This window comes from Phalacrocorax carbo, chromosome 16 (genome assembly GCF_963921805.1).
Source record: "Phalacrocorax carbo chromosome 16, bPhaCar2.1, whole genome shotgun sequence".
NCBI classification, from domain to species: domain Eukaryota; kingdom Metazoa; phylum Chordata; class Aves; order Suliformes; family Phalacrocoracidae; genus Phalacrocorax; species Phalacrocorax carbo.
In genome coordinates this window covers 818,693-843,054 of record NC_087528.1, presented here as the reverse complement: position 1 = coordinate 843,054, position 24,362 = coordinate 818,693, and the positions used below count along the sequence as shown (strand labels likewise).

At 43.7% G+C, this 24,362-nt stretch overlaps 3 protein-coding genes across 11 annotated transcripts in view; 2 read left to right on the top strand and 1 right to left on the bottom strand.

Annotated features, from left to right (window-relative positions):
• The first annotated feature begins 55 nt into the window (after positions 1-55).
• Positions 56-2,042, top strand: METTL23 (methyltransferase 23, arginine). 2 transcript variants are annotated; one of them, XM_064467510.1, is made up of 5 exons: positions 57-571; positions 662-766; positions 844-1,081; positions 1,362-1,446; positions 1,700-2,042. In XM_064467510.1, exons 1-5 carry the CDS (start codon positions 464-466, stop codon positions 1,866-1,868), a joined length of 705 nt encoding a protein of 234 aa, XP_064323580.1. In that variant the 5' UTR covers positions 57-463; the 3' UTR covers positions 1,869-2,042. The 2 variants fall into 2 exon arrangements, with proteins under 2 accessions (XP_064323581.1, XP_064323580.1); XM_064467511.1 differs by lacking the exon at positions 662-766 and having other exon boundaries at positions 56-571.
• An 820-nt stretch (positions 2,043-2,862) lies between these two features.
• Positions 2,863-6,391, bottom strand: SRSF2 (serine and arginine rich splicing factor 2). 5 transcript variants are annotated; one of them, XR_010375488.1, is made up of 5 exons: positions 5,687-6,381; positions 5,006-5,316; positions 4,567-4,670; positions 3,797-3,908; positions 2,863-3,297 (listed from the first exon to the last, which is right to left on the bottom strand). XR_010375488.1 is itself a non-coding variant. In XM_064467513.1 (4 exons), the coding sequence occupies exons 2-3, from the start codon at positions 6,046-6,048 to the stop codon at positions 5,013-5,015; spliced, it is 666 nt and encodes a 221-aa protein (XP_064323583.1). In that variant the 5' UTR covers positions 6,049-6,080; positions 6,249-6,391; the 3' UTR covers positions 2,863-3,908; positions 5,006-5,012. The 5 variants fall into 5 exon arrangements, 2 of the variants coding, with proteins under 2 accessions (XP_064323583.1, XP_064323582.1); XR_010375486.1 differs by having other exon boundaries at positions 2,863-3,908; XR_010375487.1 differs by lacking the exon at positions 4,567-4,670 and having other exon boundaries at positions 5,687-6,380.
• An 84-nt stretch (positions 6,392-6,475) lies between these two features.
• MFSD11 (major facilitator superfamily domain containing 11) overlaps positions 6,476-24,362 on the top strand; it is a 34,353-nt gene continuing 16,466 nt past the window's right edge. The window contains exons 1-14 of one of the 4 annotated variants that reach the window (XM_064467507.1): positions 6,476-6,645; positions 8,871-9,030; positions 9,247-9,417; positions 10,980-11,035; positions 12,049-12,156; positions 12,538-12,617; positions 12,716-12,812; positions 15,010-15,068; positions 17,311-17,452; positions 18,273-18,313; positions 19,431-19,496; positions 21,544-21,669; positions 22,675-22,849; positions 23,856-23,991. In XM_064467507.1, the coding sequence (XP_064323577.1) occupies positions 9,322-9,417; positions 10,980-11,035; positions 12,049-12,156; positions 12,538-12,617; positions 12,716-12,812; positions 15,010-15,068; positions 17,311-17,452; positions 18,273-18,313; positions 19,431-19,496; positions 21,544-21,669; positions 22,675-22,849; positions 23,856-23,991 (1,182 nt within the window). In that variant the 5' untranslated portion in view covers positions 6,476-6,645; positions 8,871-9,030; positions 9,247-9,321. Of the gene's footprint in view, positions 6,646-6,800; positions 7,007-7,844; positions 8,525-8,547; positions 9,031-9,246; positions 9,418-10,979; positions 11,036-12,048; positions 12,157-12,537; positions 12,618-12,715; positions 12,813-15,009; positions 15,069-17,310; positions 17,453-18,272; positions 18,314-19,430; positions 19,497-21,543; positions 21,670-22,674; positions 22,850-23,855; positions 23,992-24,362 lie in introns of those variants that run through there. The other 3 variants (XM_064467508.1, XM_064467506.1, XM_009513622.2) reach the window with 3 other exon arrangements.

Sequence of the window (24,362 nt, the reverse complement as noted above, 5' to 3'; positions counted from 1 at the left end):
GGCGCTGATTGGCCGCGGAGGGGAAGCGGCGCAGCCGGGCCGCCATGTTGGGAAGGCGGGTGTTGCGTGCGGCAGGGAGGAGCGCGCGGTCGCCGGTCGTCCTTGGCCGCGCTACCCCGTGCCCGCTCGGCCACATCGGGAGCTCCCTCGCCTCCGCCGCCTCCTCCTCTCCCTCTTCCCTTCCCCGGGCAGGCACGCGCTCTGTCCCCGCCGCTCCCTTGGTAGCGGCGAACCGGCCGCGTGTCACGCTATTCCTGCGGGACTGCGCGGTGCCCCTCACAGCACCGCCCCACCGGGGGCAGCGGCGCGAGCGGCAGCGGCCCACCTTAACGGTGGCACCGGGGGAGAAGGGTGGGGGTGCCGCGCGCCCGCGACGGCGCTCCGCGTGACGCCACCGCTAGAGAAGGCGCCGATTGGCCCGCGCGGCGCGGTGCTACACGTGGCGGCCCGCCATTGGGCGGCGATGGGCGAACGGCGGGGCGGCGGGGCCGAGGGCGAGCGGCGGCGGGGCGGCCTGCGGCGGTACCGCTTCGCCGAGGGGCCGGCGGCGCTGGCGCTGCGCGTCCCCGAGGTGCCTCCCCGGGGCAGGGTGGGGCGGGGGTAGAAGCGGGGCTCGGGGCCCGCCGTCCGCCGTCCCAGCGCCGCGCCCGGTGCGTTTCAGGTGCTGGACTCGCAGTACGGCACGCACGTGTGGCCCTGCGCCGTGGTGCTGGCCCAGTACCTCTGGGCCCACCGGCGGAACCTGCCCGGGAAGCGAGTGCTGGAGGTACGGCGGGCTCCGCCCCGCGCCCCCGGGGCCCCCCGGTGCCCCCAGCCCCGCTCCATGGTACCCTGCCTTTCCAGGTGGGCGCGGGCACCGGCCTCCCCGGCCTGGTGGCCGCCAAGTGCGGGGCGGCGGTGACCCTGTCTGACAGCGAGGAGCGGCCCCGGTGCCTGTGGAACTGCCGGCGGAGCTGCCAGCTGAACGGCCTGCCCCACCTACCGGTCCTGGGCCTCACCTGGGGGCGGGCAGCCCCGCAGCTGCTCTCGCTGCCCCCGGTAGACATCATCCTGGGATCGGATGTCTTTTTTGACCCAAAAGGTATGTCGGTACTTCCGGGTTTCTCTGGTTTGGGACAAACTGCAAGGAGGCAGTGGCCGAGTAGCACCGGGGATGCTGTCAAGAGATGAGGCGAGAGCCTTGAGGTGACCCTGAGCGGGACTCGTCACCCCGCGGGTAACCGAACACCACGGGAGGGTGGGCCAACAGAAAATGCAGTAATTAACTGCATAAGGCTGTGCTCGTAGAGGTGCAGTTGGTCTTGTATTGACTCTTAATTACCATGTCATGTAACCAAGACTGCTTGCTCTCCCCAAACTAGACTTTGAAGATATTTTAACTACAGTTTACTTCTTGCTGGAAAAGAATCCACTCGCTCAGTTCTGGACGACTTATCAAGTCCGAAGGTAAACTTTTGCATACTTAAAAGAGTCAAATCTTAATTCTTGTCTCAGCTCTTATTAAATCCTAGGGGCATCAGACAAAAGCAGCCAAACCAGAAAATAATCCAAGAACCGCAAATCTACTGTTGACTGGAAAACTGTTACAAGCTCAGTTTCATGAACCATTGCGGTTAAGCCTGGTGACAGTCTCCTGTAATTGCTGCACAAGTTATAAACTGGGATTACACACTCTCACACTGGTGTTTCCTCCCCTCAGTGCTGACTGGTCGATCGAAGCCCTGCTCTGCAAGTGGAAACTGAAGAGCATCCGCATCCCCTTACACTCCTTCGGAGCAGACAAAGAGCACCTGGCCAGCTCCTCTCTGCCGGGAAGGCACACAATTGAAATGATGATCATCTCACTAGCACGGTCGGATGGTACTTAAGTTTATTCCACTTGTTGGCTCCGATACAAGATGGTACTTAGTTGTTCACTGTAGCATGGACCTGCAGGAAACAGCCCTGCTTACAGCAAACCTCAGGCCTAGTTTTTGGGAAGTAGATCCCCTGAACTGACTCTTAAAACATGCACTGTAAAAATAAAGTTGTTCAGTTGTTTAGCTATGGCTTTTGAGAAATTTGTGCGCCTCCCCAAAGACCATCAAATAGTTCAGAGGCTCCATTCTGTTTTGTAAGCCGCTACACAACACAGCCCCACAATCCAACCCACAAGGTCCAACTTAAATTCCAAACTTTGGCTACGAAGAACAAGTGAACTGCGCTCTTTCAAGATAAAAAAAAAAAAAACATATCTGTTTCCCAGGACTGACGCTCTTTCCCAAAGGTTCAAACACAAAAGCCAGCCCCCTCTGTTTTTAAATCCATCTGTGCAGACTGCCACTAGACCTGCAGTCCTGGAACATACAGACTCCTCAGGTTTATAGAAAAGTACTTTTAATCCTCAATCAAGCCAGATTGCAAGTATTCAGATGTTTCCATTCCTGTTTAACATACATGCATAAAGTTAACAAGGCATTACAATAACCCTTGACACGTGATGGTTGAGGTTACAATTCAGTCGGTATCCAAATCAAAAAAAAAAATGTCACCCCTGTAAGATCAGCTACCATCAAGCAGCAGCCTGTTGAGTCAGGGCAAGCACACAGCAAATGCAATTAGTACTGCTCAGTGCGGGCCTCCCGGAACGGACCAACGGACCTCTCTGATTCTGTGGCTCTAGTCTGGTGCACAACGCTTGCCACACGACATTTGGGTTAGTCACAATACGAGTTAAGTTTCCCCGCAGTAATTTAGAAGCGACCCCAGTGGATAAAATTTGTAAGCAGTAGAAGGCATTCAGTTACTCTATAGAAGTTAAACATTGACAGTATAATTGCAGAAATCTTTTCAAGCCAAAAATAAGCTGACTCAGACATTAAGTTGAGAAAAGTTAACACAGAAAAATGTTTAATATTAACTACAGAGACAGTGGGTATAGTACAGAATGTCTTAAGCAAAAGATACACCAATCAGTACTTACAAAGGAATGAACCATTTCTTGTCTTAACATTACATTTCTCATATGTAAGTTCATATATGTAGGTTGGTAAGTTTTACCATTCTGGAAAAAATAAGGTGTGTATATCATCAGCTAGATGTGCTCACTGTATGCTCCATTATTTTTACGCAAGGCCCGGGTGACTGGAAGTGCAGTTGTCAGGCATTTTAATTAACTGGACAGCCATTTGTTTCTGCACGACAAGGCATCGTTACACAGGAGCAATCAGGAGAAAACAGGAAACAGCCAAGCACTCTGCACTGCAACACGCCACCTTAACAGCTAACCAGCATTACTCAACTGCTACACAACTGCGCCTAGTGCACAAAAATACATAAGAGAAGAGATTAGAATTGAGTCTGATAAAACAATCCTTTCAAATATCAACTGTCACCTGAAAAGATTTCTACCAATTTGAATTTGAAGATACTATTTGAATTCAAAATTAAAAAAAAAGCATTTACAGTAAGTTTCAAATTGAAGTTTTGCAGAATTTTATTTAAGGAACGAAGACAAAATTGAGAATACTTTTTGACAGTTAACTACTCGGCATATAATAGCTGCACGTCTCCTCAGTATGAAACTGGAGGCAGCAAGTTACCATCAGTTTAATTTCAAATAAGAGTCAGCACTATATAAACAAAAATGAAGTTTTACCTCAAATATCCAAGCCAATAATGAAATCGGTAGTCGTTCACTTCACTAAATTACAAGAAATTTGAATAACAGCAACAAAATGGCACATAAAATGTAAAATCTGCCACTTGAGGCGCAACTTAAACAAGTAAAAAGTTAGACAAAATGTTACAAAATAACCTTTTCAACAGCTGGTTGCTCGTGCCAGGGGTCTCTCCAAGGGACTGAAGACTCAAGCGATCTTTTCCCCCCAAAGGCGTCCTTTATGGAGATTCTCATTTATCTGATGCATCTAGGTGTGAAGAAAGAAAAGTTCAGCCAGGTTTCTACCTTGTTTCCTCCGGTTGTGTGGATGACTTCAGGTATACTTCTAGTTGTGTTTCAACTGGCTTTGCCTAATTTAAGTTAATTAAGTTTTAGGAATGTCCACAGTGTTCCACCTCCCCCCGTGTGTTGCTCTACTTCAGAGGCCAAATGTAAGGTTCTGTCATAGTACTTAGTTACAAGGAAGAATAAGCATCAGGCTGTGGATCAAGTCACCATTAACTTCAATTCAGCCTGCTCAACAGTAAGTTCTTAGAAGTTATATAAAAGTTATAAAACTAGTACTTCTTCATAAAGACTTAACTAAACTCTAATTAGCATTCAAAACAAAGTGTGACTAATTTTGCTACAAGTATCTAACTTCAGCGCTAGCTCAGGCCCTTTCCTTTTAAAAACAGGACCAAACAGTTCGAAGGGTTAAAGACACACTATCCTTTCCCCACCCGGTGTATCCTTAGATGCCTCTTCAAGATGTCGAAGTGAGGAAAAACTAGTTTCCATGGTTTTCTCGTTGCAAGGAATTTGCCACTTTTCTAGAACAGTTATTACCTCCAGTCAGTACAATGGCCACTGAACCGATCTTCCGTTATAAAAGGATAGTGTATCTTTAACATTTAAAGACAAACCTGCTCCAACACACGCCCACAGAAACTGGTCCCTGGAGGATCAGCCAAATCAGTTAAAATCTGCAATACTGGCCAATATTCTTTTAGCAAACAGGAGACCGCAGCTTTAAAGGGGAAAATGCAGATGTTGGATAAATACAGTAAGAAATAGTCATTTTCATCATAGGTTGCGTCTCATACAATAATTTAATAAACCAAGCCATTAATCTCTCAATAAAACATTGTCTCTGTAAAAAAAATTTCTCCGTAGAAAGCCCTTCGGTATTAATTTCCCTAAACCAATAACCAAAAAGCACTGCTCAAGAAAAAAAAAGCTATTAATGTGCCCCATTAGGATTCACTTGGTTCAGGCTATTAATATTCTAAAAACTACCCAACACCCCACTTAAGTGCTACGACAGAGTAACATGCAACATGTGCTGATCCCGAGGTACATTACCATGTTTCTAGGAGGATACAGCTCCTTCTTCTTCCGGAGACTTAGGAGGGCTCTTAGACCTGGATCTAGAGTTGGATTCCCTCTTTGAGGCAGGGGGAGGGCTTCTAGATCGGGACCGGGATCTTGACCTGGACCGGGATCTGGAGACAGATGAGGACTTTGACTTGGATCTCCTGGCAGACCTGGACTTTGAGGTGGAGCGAGACCGAGAGCGTGTGCGAGACCGGGATTTGGATCGACTGTAGCGAGACCGACTGCGGGATCTAGAGCGGCTCCTGCTCCTAGATCGGCTGCGACGGCGTCTTCTAGGGCTAAAACATACCAGGAGGAAAGAAAGAAAAGCGTTAGAAGCTGAACGCGGGCGGCGCAACAGACGTCGGCGACTGCTCCGGGACAGGGAGGCGGACGGGACCCACGTGGGCAGGAAAACGAGCGTGAAGAGGGCGCCATTGTTCGGAGCGACTGGCCGGGGGCTAAAACTACTGCAGGGCGAAACCCTTCCGCTCCGAGGCAACTCCGCACGCCTCGCCACTAAACCCCTACTTCCCAACCGCGCCGCGAAACTCCCTCGGGAAGGGAACTCAAAACGGAGCGGCCCCCGCTGCAGCGGCGGACGCCTAAACCGTGCTTAAGTCCTCCCTAAATCCGCCCCCCCGTCACGGGAACCCGGCGGGCGCTCACCTGCGGCTCCGGCGGCCGTAGCCGCTGCTCCCGTAGCGGCGGGGCGGCGGGCCACGCCGGCTGTGGTGCGAGTCGGGGGGGCGGCCGTAACGGGCCATCTGGACGCGAAGCTCGCGGCCGTCCAGAACCGCCCCGTCCATGGCGTCCATCGCGTCCTCGGCGTCGCGCTTGTCGTGGAAGCGGACGAAGGCGAAGCCGCGGCTCTCCTTGGTGTAGCGGTCCCGAGGGATGTAGACATCGCCCACCCGGCCGTACTTCTCGAAGACCCTCCGGAGCGTGTCCGGGGACGTCCGGTAGGTCAGGTTATCCACCTTGAGGGACGTCATGCCCTCCACGTCCGGCGGAGGGCGCCCGTAGCTCATGGCGGGCAACGGCCCCCGAGGGGCAGCGGTGGCTGAGGAGAAGAAACCCGGAGGACGGGGAACGAGTCAGGAGGCGGCGCGGCCCGGAGGGGGAGCGCCTCACGCCGGAGGGGCAGCGCCGGGGTGGCGGCCCAGTCAAGTCCAGAAAGGAGAGGGGCTATAGGGCATAGGGGAGCGCCGCGAGAAGGGCGGGCACCCACCTCCGAGGTCCGGGGGAGGCGGCCCGGGGCCGGAGCGGGGCCGCAGCGCCAGAAGCGCCCGCCGCCACCGCCAGGAAATGAGCGGGGCGCCGCCCGCGCGCGCCTACTTAACGCCACAAAATGGCCGACGGCGACCCGGAAGGGAAAGCGTCGCCCGCCCCGCGCTGCCCCGCCCGTCCCCTGCCCGGCTGCCACCGCCCCGATCCCGGCCGTGCCTTTCGGGTTTTTTTCCCTTACCGGCTGCGGATCCCGGAGCCGGCCTTGGCGCGCGCGGGGAAAATCGCCCTCTCAATTAATATCTTGCCTGCCACTGAAAGTGACCGTTACGGCGGCTCCGCCGTGACCCGGAAGGACTCGGCGGAGGCGGGGAAATTTTGAACAATGTGTGCCGAAAACAGTAAAAAAACGGAAATAAGGCGAGGCGTGGCTTTGCTGAGGGGAGGAGGGGTTGCAAGTCCCCGCCGCGCGGAAAAAAAAAAGGCGTTAATGAAGGGGAGTGCAGCTCGTGCGGGTGGGGGTGGCGGTTTAAAATGGCGGCCGCGAAGGGGAGGGAGGTGTGAGGGGAGGCACGTGAGGGTTCCCGGTGGTGGCCGCGCACCAGGGCTCCTCACCCGGGGTAGGCGCGGTGGGTGCCCCCCCCTGCAGCCGGTGCTGCGCCGTGGTGGCCGCCGCCATGTGCCGTGGGGCTGGCGGCAGGCGGGCGCTCCGCGGGCTCCTTCGCTTCCCGCCGGGGGCGGCGCGGTGCGATGGCCGAGCAGGCAGGTGCTTCGGGGGCAGCCGGGGAGAACCGCGGGCCGAGCTGTGGAGGGCTGGAAACCCTCCCCCCCACACCGCGTGCTCTGCGAGCTCGGGCTGCGGCGGCGTGCGCGGTGAAATGGGGCCAAGGGTGAGGATCAGCACAGCCCTTGTGTAAGCGTGACGAGCAGGTTCCCCGAGCTTTGTCTAGCGAATTCCGCGGCTCCCCCATCCCAAAAGTTGCTCCTGTGCTGTTTCAGGCACTGACTAAAATGCCCAAACTCCCGGTATGACCTATAATACCTAGTTCTCGTTTTACAACAACGATAAATGTTTCTGCCCATTTGTTTTGTAATACTGTGTTAAAAAAAAATAGAAACAGGGTTTTCTGCTGATTTCTTCCATGCAATTATAGTTTTGATATGAGAAAGCAAACTCAGCCTTTAAATCCTTACTATAATTGTATTTCATAGTTTTTGCACTGAAGAAATGTAAAAATAAGCACTGACATCAATACAAACCTAGAAGCAACAGTTTGTTTCCTGCTACAAAAGTCTTAAGAAGTCAAACTAGTACTGCACATTTGGTATTGCTTCATGCTGTATTGTTCATTATTTTTTTCCAGGAGGATTTTGATTAAAACTTTTCCGATTCGTCTGCTGAAACCTTTTCTCTAAGGAGAAATGTGTCGTTTCTCTTTACAATGATTTCCCTAAAATGACGGAGTTTCCTGTGCCCCTTTTTCACGAGCTCTGTGGTCAGTCACTTCAAGTCAATGCACGCCGCTGCCAGAACTGGTGTGGCACGCCGGCCTGGTTTGCTGTGCAGCTGGATGAAGAAGGTGTGAGTGGGACACAGTACCTAGAGGATCTTAAAAATCTGTTACTATAAATTCATAATATAGAAAAGGAAGACAACTTTGCTTGTGTTTAAAAAAAAAAATAAAAATCCCACCATGATATTCTAACTGGTTCATTGTAAAGCAGCCTCTGAATAATCATACCGATTTCTTCCATGAGTAAAAAAGAAATAATCAATCTACAATTTTAGAAAATACAGCTCAGGAGTTTAAAAATAAAATGTTAAACATGTAACAATAACTGGGATATGGATTTAATTTAAGTCCTTTACTGTAGATACCAGAGGTAAAATTTGATTATTTACTTCCATCAGCTCTGTATTTCCTTCCCTTCCTCTTTTCCATCAGTTAAGTGGAGCTGATTTAGCTGAATGCTCCAGTCCTGACTTGGAGGTTCGACACAGGATTGTAGCAGAGAAAAGCAGCTGTTCAGGCAATACAAGATGTGCGATCCTCTTTCAGTTTTGCTGACATTTGAACAGAGATCTTAAAAACTTTAAAAGATTGATCGATTTAAGTTTATTGTTTAGAAATACTTTGAAGTAAAATATTAAGGGTATGTATTTGTTCCTTGAGACAAAGCAGTGAAAGATTAAGATGACTTTCCTGAGTCACTGAGACCACGAAGGGCTGGCACATGGTGCAGAGCATGTGTTGGTGGCACCAATACAGTTTCTCCCAGGTACGGATCATTTTCCCTTTGGAATGACTTTGTGCGTGTTTGAATTCAGCCAATTAGTTTTCTCAGACAGCTTTCTAAGATTTGTTTATTTTATCTTGTTGGGTATTATTTAGTGGACAGAGATTATAATCCTTAAAACTACTCCAAATCTTTTTACTTTAAGGATTAGGAGATTTCCACCCTTTCCAGTAGAAACCGTGTACTTTCATAAAACTGCATTTCCCATAGTGCACAAGGGCTTTCTAGGCTGGGTCAGCTGATCTAGATTGTGAAATGTGCCTTATTTCCTGTCCAGCATGCATGGATATGACTTGTGTGTACGAACGCCTCATCTTTCCTTCGTCAGGTGATTTAAAGGCTTTGGACCAGAATCCTGATTTAGAACAATGGCAAGAAACTGAGCTGATAAATTAGCTCCGTATCTGGAAAACTACCTTGTTTGGGGGAACGAGATGTCATGAAGAAGTAACATGCTGCAGACTGCTCTGTTAACTTCATGGGAAAAGGTACAGAGAATCTTGATTTTTACTTTTTGTACTAGACCTTTATCTTTGAGTTTTTTGAGCTACTGATTTGGCTGTACATTATTTAAGAGAGTCACCAGATTTCTTGATTAGTTAATGGCTACGTCCTAGCAGCTAATAAGTAGCTCTCAGTAATCATAATTTCTGAAGCTTTTTTTGGGTTTTGTTTTATTCTTTTTGCTTGTTTGTTTTTAACAGAGGTTAAAAGGGAACTTTTAAAAGAAAATAGAGTTTTTCCTGACTGAAGCTGAGGACTTGGCGAGAAAACACGAAATGTCTCCTGAATCAAAAAAACTTTTCAACATAATTATTTTGGGAGTCTCGTTTATGTTTATATTCACTGCTTTCCAAACATGTGGAAATATTGCGGTAGGTGTGAATTTCAAAACATGCCACGTTTCTATCACAGTTATTCATCCTTTCTTGTCTTTCTTGTACTCTAATGTAAGCATTGCTTGACTTGGGATTTTTTAATGTGCAAGACACCCTGACATTTTGTCTCCTTTCTTTAGTGTTGACTAGATCAAGTTGGTTAACTGGATAATTCAGCAGTTTATTTCTTTAAGATAGCATAGCTACATATGTAAATGTGCCTGATGGCTTAGAAAGTAAAATATTAACGAATCCTATCAGATGTTTGAACTTTAAAATAGTGTCTGTTTGGACAATTGCAATATGTAACAACTGAATTTCATCGGACCTTCCATATTTCCATTATTCTTTATAGTCCCTTTCAAAATATTTGCCTAAGTTGTTATTATTAACCATGCCCCTAGTTTTACCTAGAGTGTTTTTCTTAATCTAACATATTTTTCTGTTCTAACAAACCAGACATTGAGGGGGAGGATGAGGATAACATCTGACAAGTAGTCAGACTTCCACAATTGCTACAACTGCCAAGTCACCTTCCATCTGAATAAGTAATTTACTGCTTTAGTATTGTGTATCTGAGTGCTGCAGCAAAATTGGGCACAACATAATCCAAATTTACTATTAAAAGCAGATTGTACTCTTACTAAAATTTTTAGAATCCTGCTACTGGCACACTTAGCCCAGATTCTCTAACTTACCAAGTTGTTGGCATTGCTTTCGATATTGGTTACATGCCTGAAAGTCAGTTGGATTTCAACATACCTCATGAGCCTACAGATTTTAGAGCTTCTCTTTCCTTGGATGCAAGAGGAATCCTTTCTGGGTTCAGACATATAAATGTCCTTCACTGTGTTATAGAAATAACTACTTAGGATAGTTGTAGAAGTCTGACTGCAGCTTGATGCTGTACATGAGTATGTCAGTACAGCTCAGTGGTCTTAGAAGTTCTGTAATGAATTCACAGCACCTCACTGAGCTGGACGTAGTGATCATGCAGTCATGTAGTTTATTGTCATTAAAGTCATTACAAGTGACTTTCAAGCACATCTGCCTGCCAATCCTACTAATTACATGGTCTCATGATCACTAAAGCTGATTCAAGCTTATAAAAAAAAAAAAGGAACAGGGAAATAACGGGAAACGGAAAAGAACGGAAACTCTTACCAGAAGCTCATAGTTAGGTCAAAGTAGGAGTATGTTGAAGCATGTACTTTTTTCCCCACTTTTTAGATTAAGATGGTCATGCATATCTGCCTAAGAGAGGTGTTTTGTGAAACAAAAGTTTTGTGAACTATCTTAAGGTCTCTGATGAAATAATGATATAATCCTAAAGTACTAATTACTGCTTTAAACATAGATGTTCTCCTGCCAAATACCTCCTTCACCTTCACTGTGGAGGTGTTGTGACTTGTAATGAACACTTCAAATTTCTTCAAGTACTTTGTATGGTCTAATAATGATTAATTCTATGGTTTAATACTGACTTCAAAATGATGTAAGTGTTCTCAAACTACAAGATATGTTCTAACATATTACAACATATGATTTTCTCCTGACAGCAAACTGTTATCACAAATTTAAACAACACTGATTTTCACGGCAGTGGCTACACAAGGTAATTTACACAGATCTTATTACTTTGTTCCTTGCAGGGTTAAGCTAGTATAAATCCATCTGGTAGAGATGTACCTTCAAGAGATCGTAGTCTTCTGCTGACTTCACAATTTAGTCACATACTTAAAGCAGTTTAAAGCATAGGCTTCTCACATTCACTCTCCTTCTGCTCTGAATTATTTCTAGTTGAACTACATACCTGTTTTGCATGTTTTCTTTGTAGGGAGGAAAAACACCATACGGTCGTCACATTCTCAGCATTTTATCTTAGGAGATGAAGAATGTGGAATTCTTAAGAAATAAAACTGCTAACTAAGGCCTTGGTGGTTTGCCCTTGTACGCCTCTGTCTGTTTGTATAGGATAGGTGGTGTGGGTCAACTTCCAGGAAACACCACAACATAAATGTGAAAGGAGCAGTCAGAAAGACGAGAAGCAAAGCCACGAAAAGCTGTTCTGTTTGCTTATTGCACTGGCATAGCCAAACTAGCCAAGCACGATCGGGGACCTTTTGTACACCAAATTAAGCTGTCATATAGGAAAACCTGGTTGCCGCTTTGAAGGGTTTACTGTCTTAGTTTAAATTAAAAATACAACTGGCACAAAATATATCTATAAAATTTCAGTGGTGGATTTGGCAGAAAACAAACACCTCACTGATAGACGAATGAGGAGCTGGAATGTTCTCCTCTAGAAGTACTGGGCAGAAAATACAATAACGATTGTTAAGGCACAGTTTGACAAACGTGTGTCATAAGTTACCAGATGTGCTTGCCTGCAGCAGTGTGGGACTCCATTCAGCAGCCCAAGAAACACTGCTCGCTCCTGTATCCCCATGCAGAGTGCAGGGGGTGAAGGTAACAGGAAAAAGGAAGGAAATGTTTGACCATGAGTTATGCAGTTACTTATGTATGGACTTAACTTGATACTTTGGAATCAACTGAACATTCTTGAATCAGTTGTACTTATACCCTGTAGTTTAAGTGTTTAATCATCTTTGGTGTTTATTTATGTAGCATGTCCATTATTTATGGAGTATTCTCTGCATCAAATCTTATATCGCCTTCAGTGGTTGCAGTAGTAGGACCTCAGCTCTCCATGGTTGTTAGTGGCATATTTTATAGGTAAGTATTAATTTTGAATTTTTGTCTGCTTCCTTTGAAGTCCTCCTTTAATTTTTCCACCCTTAAGGCTACCATACTGTACATGTAATTGCACTGGCTGAGGCCCATGACTGGCTGTATCAGTAGATGTGTAACTGCAGAGTAATTTAGCCTACTGGAAACAGAGCGTATTTTTTCCACAGCACTTCCAGACTTTGCTGACTGTGGAGTTCAGGTTGTGGTCTCAGATTAATGACTACCTTTTTTTGCATATGACCCGAACTATTTTCCAGTGTCACTTAAGAGAGAGTAGCTGATTCAGAAGAAGCTGAGATATCTGATTGTTAAAGAGCATCGGCCGCTTTAAGTCTATGTTCAATAAACTGATCTGTTCTGTTCTAGCCTATACATTGCAGTTTTTATACAACCCGCTACATGGGCTTTCTACACTGCTTCCGTTTTTATTGGCATTGCAGCTGCTGGTAAGCATTGTTCTTACCCTGCTTACTATTCTTTACCACATTTGAATATACCTCTAAAATATTTTTATTTCCTGAGCAATATATTCTGTATATTTTAGTACTCTGGACAGCACAGGGAAATTGCTTGACCGTAAATTCTGATGAAAACACCATTGGAAGGAACAGTGGAGTATTTTGGGCACTCTTACAGTCCAGGTAAGCTTTATTTGTTACTCTTTTTTTGGTTGTCTATACATTCTACTTTGTACACTTTTTGATGAGTGGGAGACTGCATCTAAAAACACTCCACTGGTACCTTGCAGTCAGTGAAGTAGGAGGGAAGGCTGGAAGCAACATTTCTGTTGCTATTGGGCATTATAGAACAACGAAGGAAAGTTACATACTGCAAGCCTCTGCTCTTGACATGCTAAAAAGATCCATTTCTGCTAGGGGAGTATTTGACATATGTAACAGAAATCTTCTTGATTGTGGAGGGCTGTGATAATTTGTGTCAGGATCCTGGGTGCACTAATGAGCCCTAATGGACCTGAACAACCTCACCTGGGACCTCCACCACACCCTTCCCATCTGCCCATGGGCCCAGGAGCCCCATTTAAGCTCAGCCCTGGGGCTTTGGTTCTTCTGGAGCTGCTTAGGAGGAGTACTGGTCTCCAGCTTAGCCATGGCTATGCCAGTACCTGGCTGTGGATCCTGGCAGACTAGACCCCAGTCTGCAGGCTGACTTTCCATCTTGGCCATGTTCTGTCTTGCCACTGCAGAACTGTGTGGCAATCGCCAGACCTGACTTTGGCCTGTGGGCTGACTTCTTGGCTTGATCTCAGACCTGCCTCATCCACACAAACTTGTATGACTCCTGGTTAACCCTGCTGACGCCCTTTGGGTCTGCCCTGCATGCCCTGTTTGAGTACTGCGGGGCTGGGATCTGGCTGACGAGGCAGCTTCTCCGCTGGATGCATTATCCCTACTTCCCTGAGGGAGCAGCTGGACCTTGCTGCTCACTGGGAAGTTGAAGTGAAGATACTAAAGTTAGACCTGGCAGTCAGAAGTCAGAAAAGAGATCTTGTGTCATATAGTTCTCTGATATTAAGGTTGGAGTGCTGCATTAACCAAAAAAATCAACTAAAGGCTCGGCATCAAGAAAGGTAGTGAGAACAAGGTAGTGGAAGCTGTGCTGCTGCCGTTGAGTATTTTGTGCAGATGTGGTTTATGCCTCTCAGGAGAGTGTAATGTAATTAGGGTATTAGGGAAAAGTAACAAAAATGCGCAAGAAGGTAGAGCTGCTGCCTCGAAGGGAGCCTAAAAGCTGGAACTCTCCTTTGGAGGAAAAAGTGTCTGAGGAGGGTTATGCTGGTGGGTTACTAAAACGCAAAGGCACCGGGGGAGCTGAATGCAGAACTGTTGCTCACCAAATGCTGCTGTGCTAGGACTCAGGTTACTTGGTGAAGCTAGACAAGAATTGGTCTGAAACAGATAAAGTGCTTTTTTACGTAATGGGTGATTAAACTTCTGGAGCTTGCTGCCACAGGGAGGTGTGGGGTTGGATGGTGTCAGAAAGATCAAAAAGGGATCAAACAAATTAATTGGCAACAGGTCTGCACATGGTTCCTGAAGAGAGGTAACCTTTCACCACCCCTAATACAGCAATTCTGGATACTGGGAGATGAGGAGGGGAGTGAATCGCAGAAGGTGCTGAGGCTGGCGAGCCTGCACTAGGTGGCATTGCCAGTGCTGTTGTGGGGACGGAATACCGGGTTAGTAGAGCATCAGGCTGAACCAGTGGCATACTTGTGTTCCTTAAGTTTCAGGTACCAGAATTAACGTATCAATATGTTATCAAAGTAGCAATTTCCACAAACTCAACTAATTGTGTGTTTTTACAGTGAGTAAAATGCACGACTTTATGTGAGGAAATGTGACTCTAAGGCTGTTTTGAATCACTGTTCATTCAGGATTGCTATATTTCAGGAAACTGAAACACACCATTTCCCTTGAGCTGTTAGCAACTGATTAGCATTCCTGGGGCAATACTTGAGACAAAACAAGTGACTGTTCTAAGGAAGCATTACAAAATAACCTCCATAAATATGTCAGCTTTCTAACCTGTACCCTTCCAGAATTACAGAGAGAGGCAACTTAGATGAAGGTTTCATCATCTTTGCTATCACCTTGTGTCTTGATTGCTGAAAATGAACAGCCAGCATTATGGGGAAGAACCCTCTGCTGTGTCTGAAGTTTTGTAGAGAGTAAGCAGTTTGTGTGGAGAGTGGCTAGTGTCTTTATTTCTTTCACAATTGCACAGTACTGTTTTTTGCATAGAATAGTATTACCATGATGCCACAACCTTAATCTTACCCCAGAAAGTGCTGTTCACCTTTGTCCTTTTTGTTCGCAGCTTGTTTTTTGGAAACCTCTATATATATTTTGCTTGGCAAGGAAAAACTCGCATATCAGGTGGGTATTGCTTTTTTATATGGGAGGCCATCCTTTAAAATATGGTGGCATGGATAAACAGATGAATTAATGAACTGGAAAGTGGCAAGAAACTTATACAATAGCAGATTTTTCTTTTCCAATTTATTGTTAGATAGACGCTATTTTTGGAGTATGTTTTTGATACGGTGTTCCATGGTACTGACAGCCCTTTATTATATATGCTGTTTTCCTGCATGCAGTGCACTTTGAGTACCTTCTTTTAGGATATTGTCTATGAAATTCTTCAGAATGCTAGTTTAGAATAAGGTTTTCCCCAATAACTACTCTGGGATTTTTCCCTGTGCAGACACACTTATGCCAAAATACATGTATTTTGGGGGAAAGATATTCTGGAATGGCTATATGTTTAGTATTCGCGCTGTCCTGTTCCAAAGTAAGTTCCTGGTGTTGACCAGCCTTCTAAATCAGATTGATTAACCTATGAATTAACAGAAAACCATCCCAGCTCTCTTCGTGGCTGCACTAATCATTGTGCAAGACAGAGGCTGAGATGTGCAGCTGGACTGAGAGCGGGTGGCAGCTGCGGCTGCTTCAACTGGCAGCGTTGCTGGAAGTGCGTGTAAAAGGACTCGGTCTTCCTTTCTTTGTGTAGTTTATAAAGACTAACTTCTTAATGGAATTGTAATTAATGCTGTAGGTTTTTTCCATCTGACATCGTGCTAGACTGATAAAGAACAGGAGAGACAACAGTAAACTTAATATTCTTAAGAAGCTGGATAGTGGCTGAGACTCATTGGTTTTAAAGCAGAGATTTCTACTTACGTGAGGGAAGATGGTTATCAGCTAAGGAAACAGCAGTGTTGAAAATAGAGCAAAATGTAAGATTTTGCTCTATTATAAAGATTATAAAACCTGAGTATTGCTGGAAAAACAACATTTTGTAAATAAATAGGGTTGATTGTCCTGTTCTATAATGACTGTGAGAGGTTTTTTTACTGTAGTGTTAAATATCTACTAGAATGGTCAATTCTTCTAAAATGTAAAAGATGAGGATATTTCTGCCATAGACAATCAGGAATAAGATGGTGGTTTTAAATTATAATTATCAGGTTTCAGAAATACTGCCCTGAATAGTCCACTTTGTGTCTGTTAGATCTGCCTTCTCAGGTTCCCCACAGGCGTGGGCTTGGTAGCGCAGCCCAGGTTAATTTTTAAAGGTCAGCCCCCACATTCCCTCATCTTTAACACAAGGGCTTAGATATTGAAAGTATTGGAGACACTTTGGATCTGGTGGGCCTGAAATTCTGTGCATCCTAAATTTTGTTGCTCGATTCTCTGGTTAGAAAGAGCAATTAACTAGGAGGGAGTTCTGCTGTTACATTTCACCCTGTCTTTAAATGCCTTGAGACCCCTCTTAAAAATATTGGTATCAGAAGATGTGACAGTGTTGAAAATTAATTCCTCCTTCCTTTTACTACCTAAATGAAAATGTTACAGGCATTTCAAGGTGAATTACGTATTCTCTTTTTGATCTGCAATCATACGTGTTATTTTTAGTCAATGTAGAAAATTTTATGTTTACCTTTAAGCTAAAGGGGAAGTAAATACATGCGTAGGTAAGACCTTCAGAATCATACACTAGTTCTGTCACAACTATTAGCTGATTCTTGGCTTTTCTCCTTAATATTTGTAAATGGGAATGACTTCTGTATTAGAGACTTTCCTGTGCCAAACAAATTGATTAGTGCAGCAGAGCTTGTGCATAGGGCAGCAATCACCTTCCTCCAGCTGTACACTGTGCTGGGTTTGGCTCTTAAGGCCTTGTTAGTTCGTGAGCCTAGTTTATGATATTACCATGCTAATATTTCTGATGCTGGAAAAGAGGTTTCTTTTTTAGAAATCTGAAGGGTTTGGGGTATTTTGCTGTGTCCACTCAGAATTATATAAGTCTTGAAAGATGTATTTTCTTCTGCTAATAACTTATGCACTTCGTTTGTTAATTGGCTTCTCCTTGGTCATAGCCTTTGCATGGCAGAAAATGAGTGACACTCTTTAATATGCTGGTATTTGATTAGCATCATAAAACAGGAATTTGCCAGCAGCTGGGTACCTTTTGCTCCATGCGGCAGGTAAGTTAGAAAATTAGTATGCATTTTAAACACTGTTACGTAGTATGTCTGTATTAGTTCTCTGAAGGTAGTTGAATTAGTTTGAAATGCTTTTGCACATCTAGTTACGACTTTTCTTTGTTTTTCCACAGAGAGCGATCGCAGAACTGTCTTCATTGCTCTGACTGTTATCAGTCTTGTGGGCACAGTTCTGTTCTTTCTGATTAGGAAACAAGAGGACACAAAAGCTCCAGGGGAGGAAGATTCTGCTAATGAAATCCTGGCGGACAGCTCGTAAGTACTTATGGCAGTAACGTCTTGTCACATACACGCATTTGTGCCCCTCCTCAGTATTTGCTTCCCCCTCTGCCCTGGAAATGTGAATGTTACGAACAACCTCTGGAATTTACAGTTTTAATAGAAAAGTGACTGTTCTTTAACAAGTGGGAATTAATGTCCTTTATAGGACATATTTTCAAGGGTGGAGTGCAGTACTGCACATAAAGTTTTTCTATTAATAAGTAAGTGCCTTTGGAAAGATACCTTTTACCTCTTTTCTCAACTGATTGTTACTAAACACATATCTACTTTCATAGTCCGTCTTGCCCTCATCAGCCCTGTTGAAAGGCTGGAATAACCAGAAATTACTCCCTTTTTATAGGCTATCTTTTACATACTGGAACATGTTTTTCATATCTTCTCTAAATTATATATAGGCCACCCTGATAAATACATTAGAAATGCATAGGTACGCAGATAGATGGATTCAGGACAGTTTCGCCTGAGGCATCGGTTTAAATATTTTGCTTTAAATAAAGAACAATGAAAATGTTAGAAAACCATCAGTAAGTATGCCAGTGAAAAAATGTTCAAAGCTAAAAATGCTCAGAAAAAAGATTCTTTTCAGCAAGTTAATTTCACCAGCGCAGAAAACAAATTTTGTGGTTAGTAGTTCAGATTCTCAGCAACTTTTAATAACATATTAACATATTCTAGTACATGGTGCTGGGCTAGAAAATGTACAGAAAATTTGAAAAAATTAAGCTGCCTCCCAGCATAGCAATACAGTGTGGTTATTCTTTTTCCATTTTGACTAAGTCATTTATTTACCCAGGTCTGCACAAAACAAAATGATGAGAGCAGTGGCTGCCTTCAGTAAGTACTGTTTCACCTAAGAGCTGCTTCAGAAAACACTGCCGTATCGTTTCAGCCTTCTATGATTCTGCTGATAACGTGATTGTGTACAAATCACTTAGACCAAAAATTTGTGAACAAATAAGGTTTTAAGAATGCATTTTAGTTATTCCACTTCAAATATAGACCTTTAAGGATGGCCTGCTTAGAAAAATGTCTGCCAGATGGCAAGGGTGATCAAACCAGAGATGACAGTTCACACAGGGGGACAGGACAGGGCTGATGAGGTTTGAGCCTGAGAGGAATTCAGCTGTCTGTGTAAGCGCTTGGGATTTTGAGCCTAGCCAAAATGGGGCTTGCAGCTGGAAAGGCTTGGGAAGCACTGAACTAATGTGTGGGCAAATTACTGCTGATGTGTGATTGGTGTGAGCTGGCTGTCTGCACTGCAGAAGTGCTTCTTTCCGGTGACCATACCATACAAATAAAGCTTGACTGCAAGCAAAGCAGACTTCACTTCAGCTACATACTGGTGTAGTCCAGGAGAAATTTGGAGGGGTACTTCCTTGATGCAGTTTTCAGATCCAAGCTGCTCTACAACAGCTTCCTGAAGTAGATGAGCTCAAAAAGAACAGATCATCACTTGGGAAAGCTAGTGCATGGAAGTGCAAAAAAAAAATAATCACCAGCATAACAAGGTAAAGAGGTGTAGTACATGTGGTTTTATTTTGTCACCAAGTGACATCTGCAGTTTCCATTGGACCGTGATGTGGTCTGCCTGTGACTGTTGGGTTTGTTTTGAGAACATGGGGATCTTCAGTGAGAATTTAATTCTCCTTTTAGGAGACAATCGCCATGAACTGAGAGCACAAAAATCCAATGAGCAGGAAATTGTCTGCTAGTTGAAAACTCTGAACCTGTCTTTAATATTTCCCCCCTTGCATTTCTTACACAAAAGGATTTCAGATAACGGCATTTCTTGCAAAGGGCACGTCAGGGTTGGTTTGGTTAGCACTCTGTTTACAGTAATAAAATCACAGTTTTCGTAATTTTAACCTCTTTTTGCGAAAAGCAAAAGAAAGTGTAGATTGTCTTAATAGTATTATCAGTTATATTAATTTCCATTATTATGTCTTTACAGAGAAATCTATAAAGCTGAGCTTCACCAAAGAGATTCTACTTCTAAGTGTTACAACAGCCTACACAGGTATGAAGCAAGCAGAGTGTATAATCCTGTAGCAGTGTCGGGGCATTGTTTGGAATTTTAATCCCAGAGCAGGACTACAATTCCCTATCTCCACAAACATTACTTGAATATTTCAATTAGCTTTGAACGAGTAACTCACAACGTTTCTGTGTTCTGGAAAGTGTTTCTGTACAGGAGGAGGGGTGTGCCTAAATCTGCAAATACTGAGAGATGTAGCAGTGCTGGGTTTTGTAGAGTTCTGGGTCACCCAAACTGAGGTTTAGGCAAAATTTACAGAGCTGGTTTTGTCACTTGGCATTGCGCTATCAGTAGGTTGTAGATTGTTTAATGCAATTGCATTACATTTGAATTAAAATTATTTTTGTAGAATACACCTTCAGTGTCCCCTCCATTGAGGCGTGCGAGATTGCTAACAGTCTTTGTTTTAGGCTTGGTTCTGTTGGGAAAAAGTCCTGCCACTTCCAGTTACTTTTGTCACTAGTATTTGCTGTGGCTACTTTTTAGCAACTTCAGTTAAACCTGGTCTGCCATTGTTAGACCAAAGTATGAGCTGTAAAATACAAATACATTTATTTCTGCCACGTACTAAAGTGATTCTTCCACAAAAATAATATAAAATGTTCAAAATGTTCCTGGGATCCTTTAACACATTTTTGGGGGGTTTCTTCCTCCTTATTTGCCTTCAGATGTAGTTCTGTTGATGATCAGATTAAGTTTTAAGAATAGATGAATTTTCAGAACCTCGGCTCTGAGTCGCCATAATGACGAATTGTTGTTAGCTCTTGTAGGTGCAAAGACAGACGTAGATGTGAACAAGCGGTAAGCGGTGCCGTAACATCTGCAGGTTTCAGTCAGCTTCTGGGGGAGAAACAGCAGCAGTAGCTATGAAGTCAGCTTGCACCAGCCGCTAACCTGAGTTACGGGTTACTTCACAGCATCTCCAGTGTTGTGTTAACCCAAATTAACTCACTTGAATTCCTCTTAGATGCTTAGTGCAATGGGAATGTGAAGCAAGATAACAGAAGGGAGTCAGTCAGGTTTTGCCTGGTCGATCTGCAATTCGGTCTTAAAGGTGGCACAGGAAAAAAAATCAGTCCAGTTTGGAAAAAACAGCTGCTGCCATCTGGTGGCTCTTGGCCAATATTGCCACTTTATGTGGGAAAATACAAAATCCTGAGGCCAACAAAAGCGTTTATTGGCGAAACTAACGGTCGGATTGTTAAGGCTCCTCAAAGCTCATCCCTTTCTGAGGGGTATGTGCAGCTCATGTGCCACATGAGGTAGCCTGCTACTGGTAGACCAGGATATGGCGTACGATATTTTTGCAAAGGCAAAAGACAAAGGAGGTGAATTAAAGTTTTGGTTTTGAACCGTTTTTCTTTAAGCATAACACTTTGCATTGGTTTAGATATACTTTTTATTAAGAAACTTATATTCTTACACTGGTTGCTTATAGTCATGGTAGATGGACTCAGCTATGTTACCTTTCCTCGCAGTACTGGCAATAGAAAGGAAGAAGCATTTTAAACAAATAGCACTTGTTCTTTCTCAGCTTTAGTTCATGATGTGAGTCTAGAAAAGTAGCAGTCCATTTTAGTGATCTCGGCTCCTTTTTGGTGGCTGGGGATGCAGGGACTTTCTCAGGAATGCCGCAACTCAGGGGCGGCAATCTTACACTGAAATTGTGCTTTATTTCTTTAGTTACATTACGTGTTATTTCACAGGGCACTTTTCATTTGGGTAAAGTCACAAAGTTCTTGAAAAGTAGAAGTATAAACCATATATAGGGGTTGTGTCAGCAGAAGCAGAACTGAACCTAAGTGCACGTAACACTAATTAGTGGTGCTTTTTTCTAATATAGTTTTTGTAAACTGGTGTAGGAGAATATCGTAATTACATAGTTTAAAATTCCCTGTATGCTTCTGTTATGCGTACCTCATTTAAATGTATGTGAGATACTTCAGGAGAAACAGCTTTTAGACATAAAGAATTTTTTCATAACTTTTGTAACAGTTCATCTATCAGTTTTGTTTGGTTTCCTTCAAAGGTTTGGAATTAACATTCTTTTCTGGAGTATACGGAACATGTATTGGTGCTGTGAATAGGTTTGGCAGTGAAGAGAAAAGCCTTATTGGTCTCTCTGGTATTTTTATTGGTGTTGGAGAAATTCTGGGTGAGTAAATTTATGACCTTACTGACAAAAAAGGATTAAGATGTAGTTACTTAAAATGTGGTTTTTTGTATTTAACTGAATAGTGTCTTTTAGCTTCCAGCAATGATTATATAAACAAAAATGAAATATTAGAAATCAAGTTCAGTGTGGTTCCTTACTGCACTGTGAATTATACATTGTACCATGTAAAGTGAATACGGACTAGGGTGTGAAACACTGACTATGAAGCCTAAAATTTTGTGTTCTTTTTGCGTAAGTGCAAAGAAATACATACGACTTAGAATGAGAGAAACACTAGGCTACAATGTTATTAGGGAATTTTCAACATTTTGATATTCTGTTTTTAAATAGTATTCTGTTTACATTTTTATTATTTCTTAAGTGATGTTGTAACTAAGATTTATTGAAAACGTTTTGCACTAAAGATTTCTTAAAAAAACCTAGTTTGTGTTAAATGAGGACTGATAGTTGAATAAAATTGAATACAGGTGAAGTTCATCAAGTAAATTTTGTTTGCTTAAACGTGAGTACTGCAGTGTTTTTAAACAAACAAACAAACCCCAACAAATAACCCAAACTGAAAAAGCCCCACGCTTTGTTCACTAGCAACTTGGATCCATAGAGATGCACGTTTTTGCAATTAGAAGAGCTGAGCACAAGGCCATCCAGTTTCACTTAGTACTCTTGCAGTACTGGAGGAAACAGTGGCTGCTGGGAAAATACTTGCAAACAGGTTGAGTGTCTTCATCGGCAGCCATCTGGTAAACCTGCCCGCATTTCCCAGATACCTCTGGCGACCCAAAGCTTATGTCGCCTAGCAAACGGGGCTGGCAGATTGGGCAAACTCCCTGGGACTGGTTTCATGTCTGTCAGTCTTTCAGCTACCCGATTCAGGGAAAATCATAATTAAGTTTTCAGCTTTTTTTATTTCTGTATTTTAAGTTTGGTTCTGTTCTTTACATCTTCAGTTTTCATTTAATTATCCAATCTTTTTGACTCATACAGGTGGAGGAATCTTCGGTTTACTGAGCAAGAATAATCGCTTTGGCAGGAACCCCATTGTGATGCTAGGCATCGTTATTCATTTCATAGCCTTTTATTTAATTTTTTTCAACATGCCAAATGATGCCCCTATTGCTCCTATGGAAGGAACAGATGATGTTGCTTATATGATTCCAAGGTACGTAAACTTTTTACTTTGGTATAACCCCAGATGTATAGGAACAGCTTGTTCCTCTAACAGAAAACTCCTTGAAGCTGTTTCTCTGTGTAGTGACTAACTCTATAGAAAAGGCTTTCAGGAATTCTGTTTTTACTAAAAGTAGATATTCTACCAGTGTGCGCCTGGTTTGGGAATTTAAATGGTGTAAGAATAAAAAGCACGAGGGTGTTTGGTAGCAATTCTGTCACGTGAGAGGTCACATTCCTGACAACTGATACGATAGTGAGACCAGCAACTATTGTACTAGGAGTCAGGAATGGAGTTTATTTTGAAACCATGTTGGGCTCAGTTCAGCTCCAGCAGGGAGCACCAGCCTTGCACTGCTGCGCTGGTTTCCAAAGCCTTTGAATCGTCATTGTCGAAGTCCGCTTGATCTAACTGCAGCCATGGTATGCCTGGCTCTCGTACCGCTCAGTGGTAGGGGAACAATATAGGGAGCTTTCTTATCTCGACATTGCAACTTTCTTTCGGGGTGTATTTTTGCCAATTTGTGTGAAAATACAGCGTTGTCAGTTTGTGCAGACATAGCTCATAACTTGCAATTACAAGCATTTGTGCCTGTGCTGGTGACTATTCTTTAACTGGAGTATTTTTTGCAAAATGAATTGGTATTTCTCTAATACTCAGCAGTTTTTATAAACTCACCATGTGTGTCTGAGCTTTTAATCACCGCCTTGTGGGTGTTGTGGCTCCAAGCACCAAAATGAGCTGTTCTGGCAGTTCTAAGGCAGTGCAGAATTGGCTGCAGGTAACAGTAACAGAAGTCTTAGCAGTCAAGAAATTGAAACGCAGTTAAACTATTCTTTTTGCCGAGCCAAGCATTGCCAGTTCTTTTCCAGTGAAATTTAAAGTTTGATAACTTTCTTCCATTCTCACTTTCCACATAAGTCTGTCAAAAATAGTTTATAGATGTATACGCTGTTGGAACGAAGGGTTTTAAAATTTGATTCACTTTCTCCTTCAGCAAAGAGGTGGCCATATTCTGCAGCTTTCTGTTGGGCCTGGGGGACAGCTGCTTCAACACCCAGCTCCTCAGTATTTTGGGATTCCTCTATTCAGAAGACAGTGCTCCTGCCTTTGCCATCTTTAAGTTTGTTCAGGTATTAATGTGGCACAGACTTTTGCAAGTATGACTGTTGGAATGCTACTGAAATACTGGGCTGGGGTTTTTTAAAGAGCTGAGAAAAATTACTGTGTTTCTGCAAAGGATTTCGGCCTGTTTTTTTATTTCACAGGAGAAAAAAAACTTTTTACGTAGGGGTAGCTTGATTGTCCTTGAACGCTATTACTTCCAAGTTTTGAGGGAAGTTAGAAGTGTTGGGAATTGTAGTTTAAAGACAAAAGACTAGTACAGTTAACCAGACTTGGATTTTAATTAAATAATCGTTTACTGAATTTACTCAAAGTCTTAGCAGGGTGTGAGTTAAAAGGAAACAAGTTGTGTAATAGTTGAAGAGTTTGTGGATGTTGT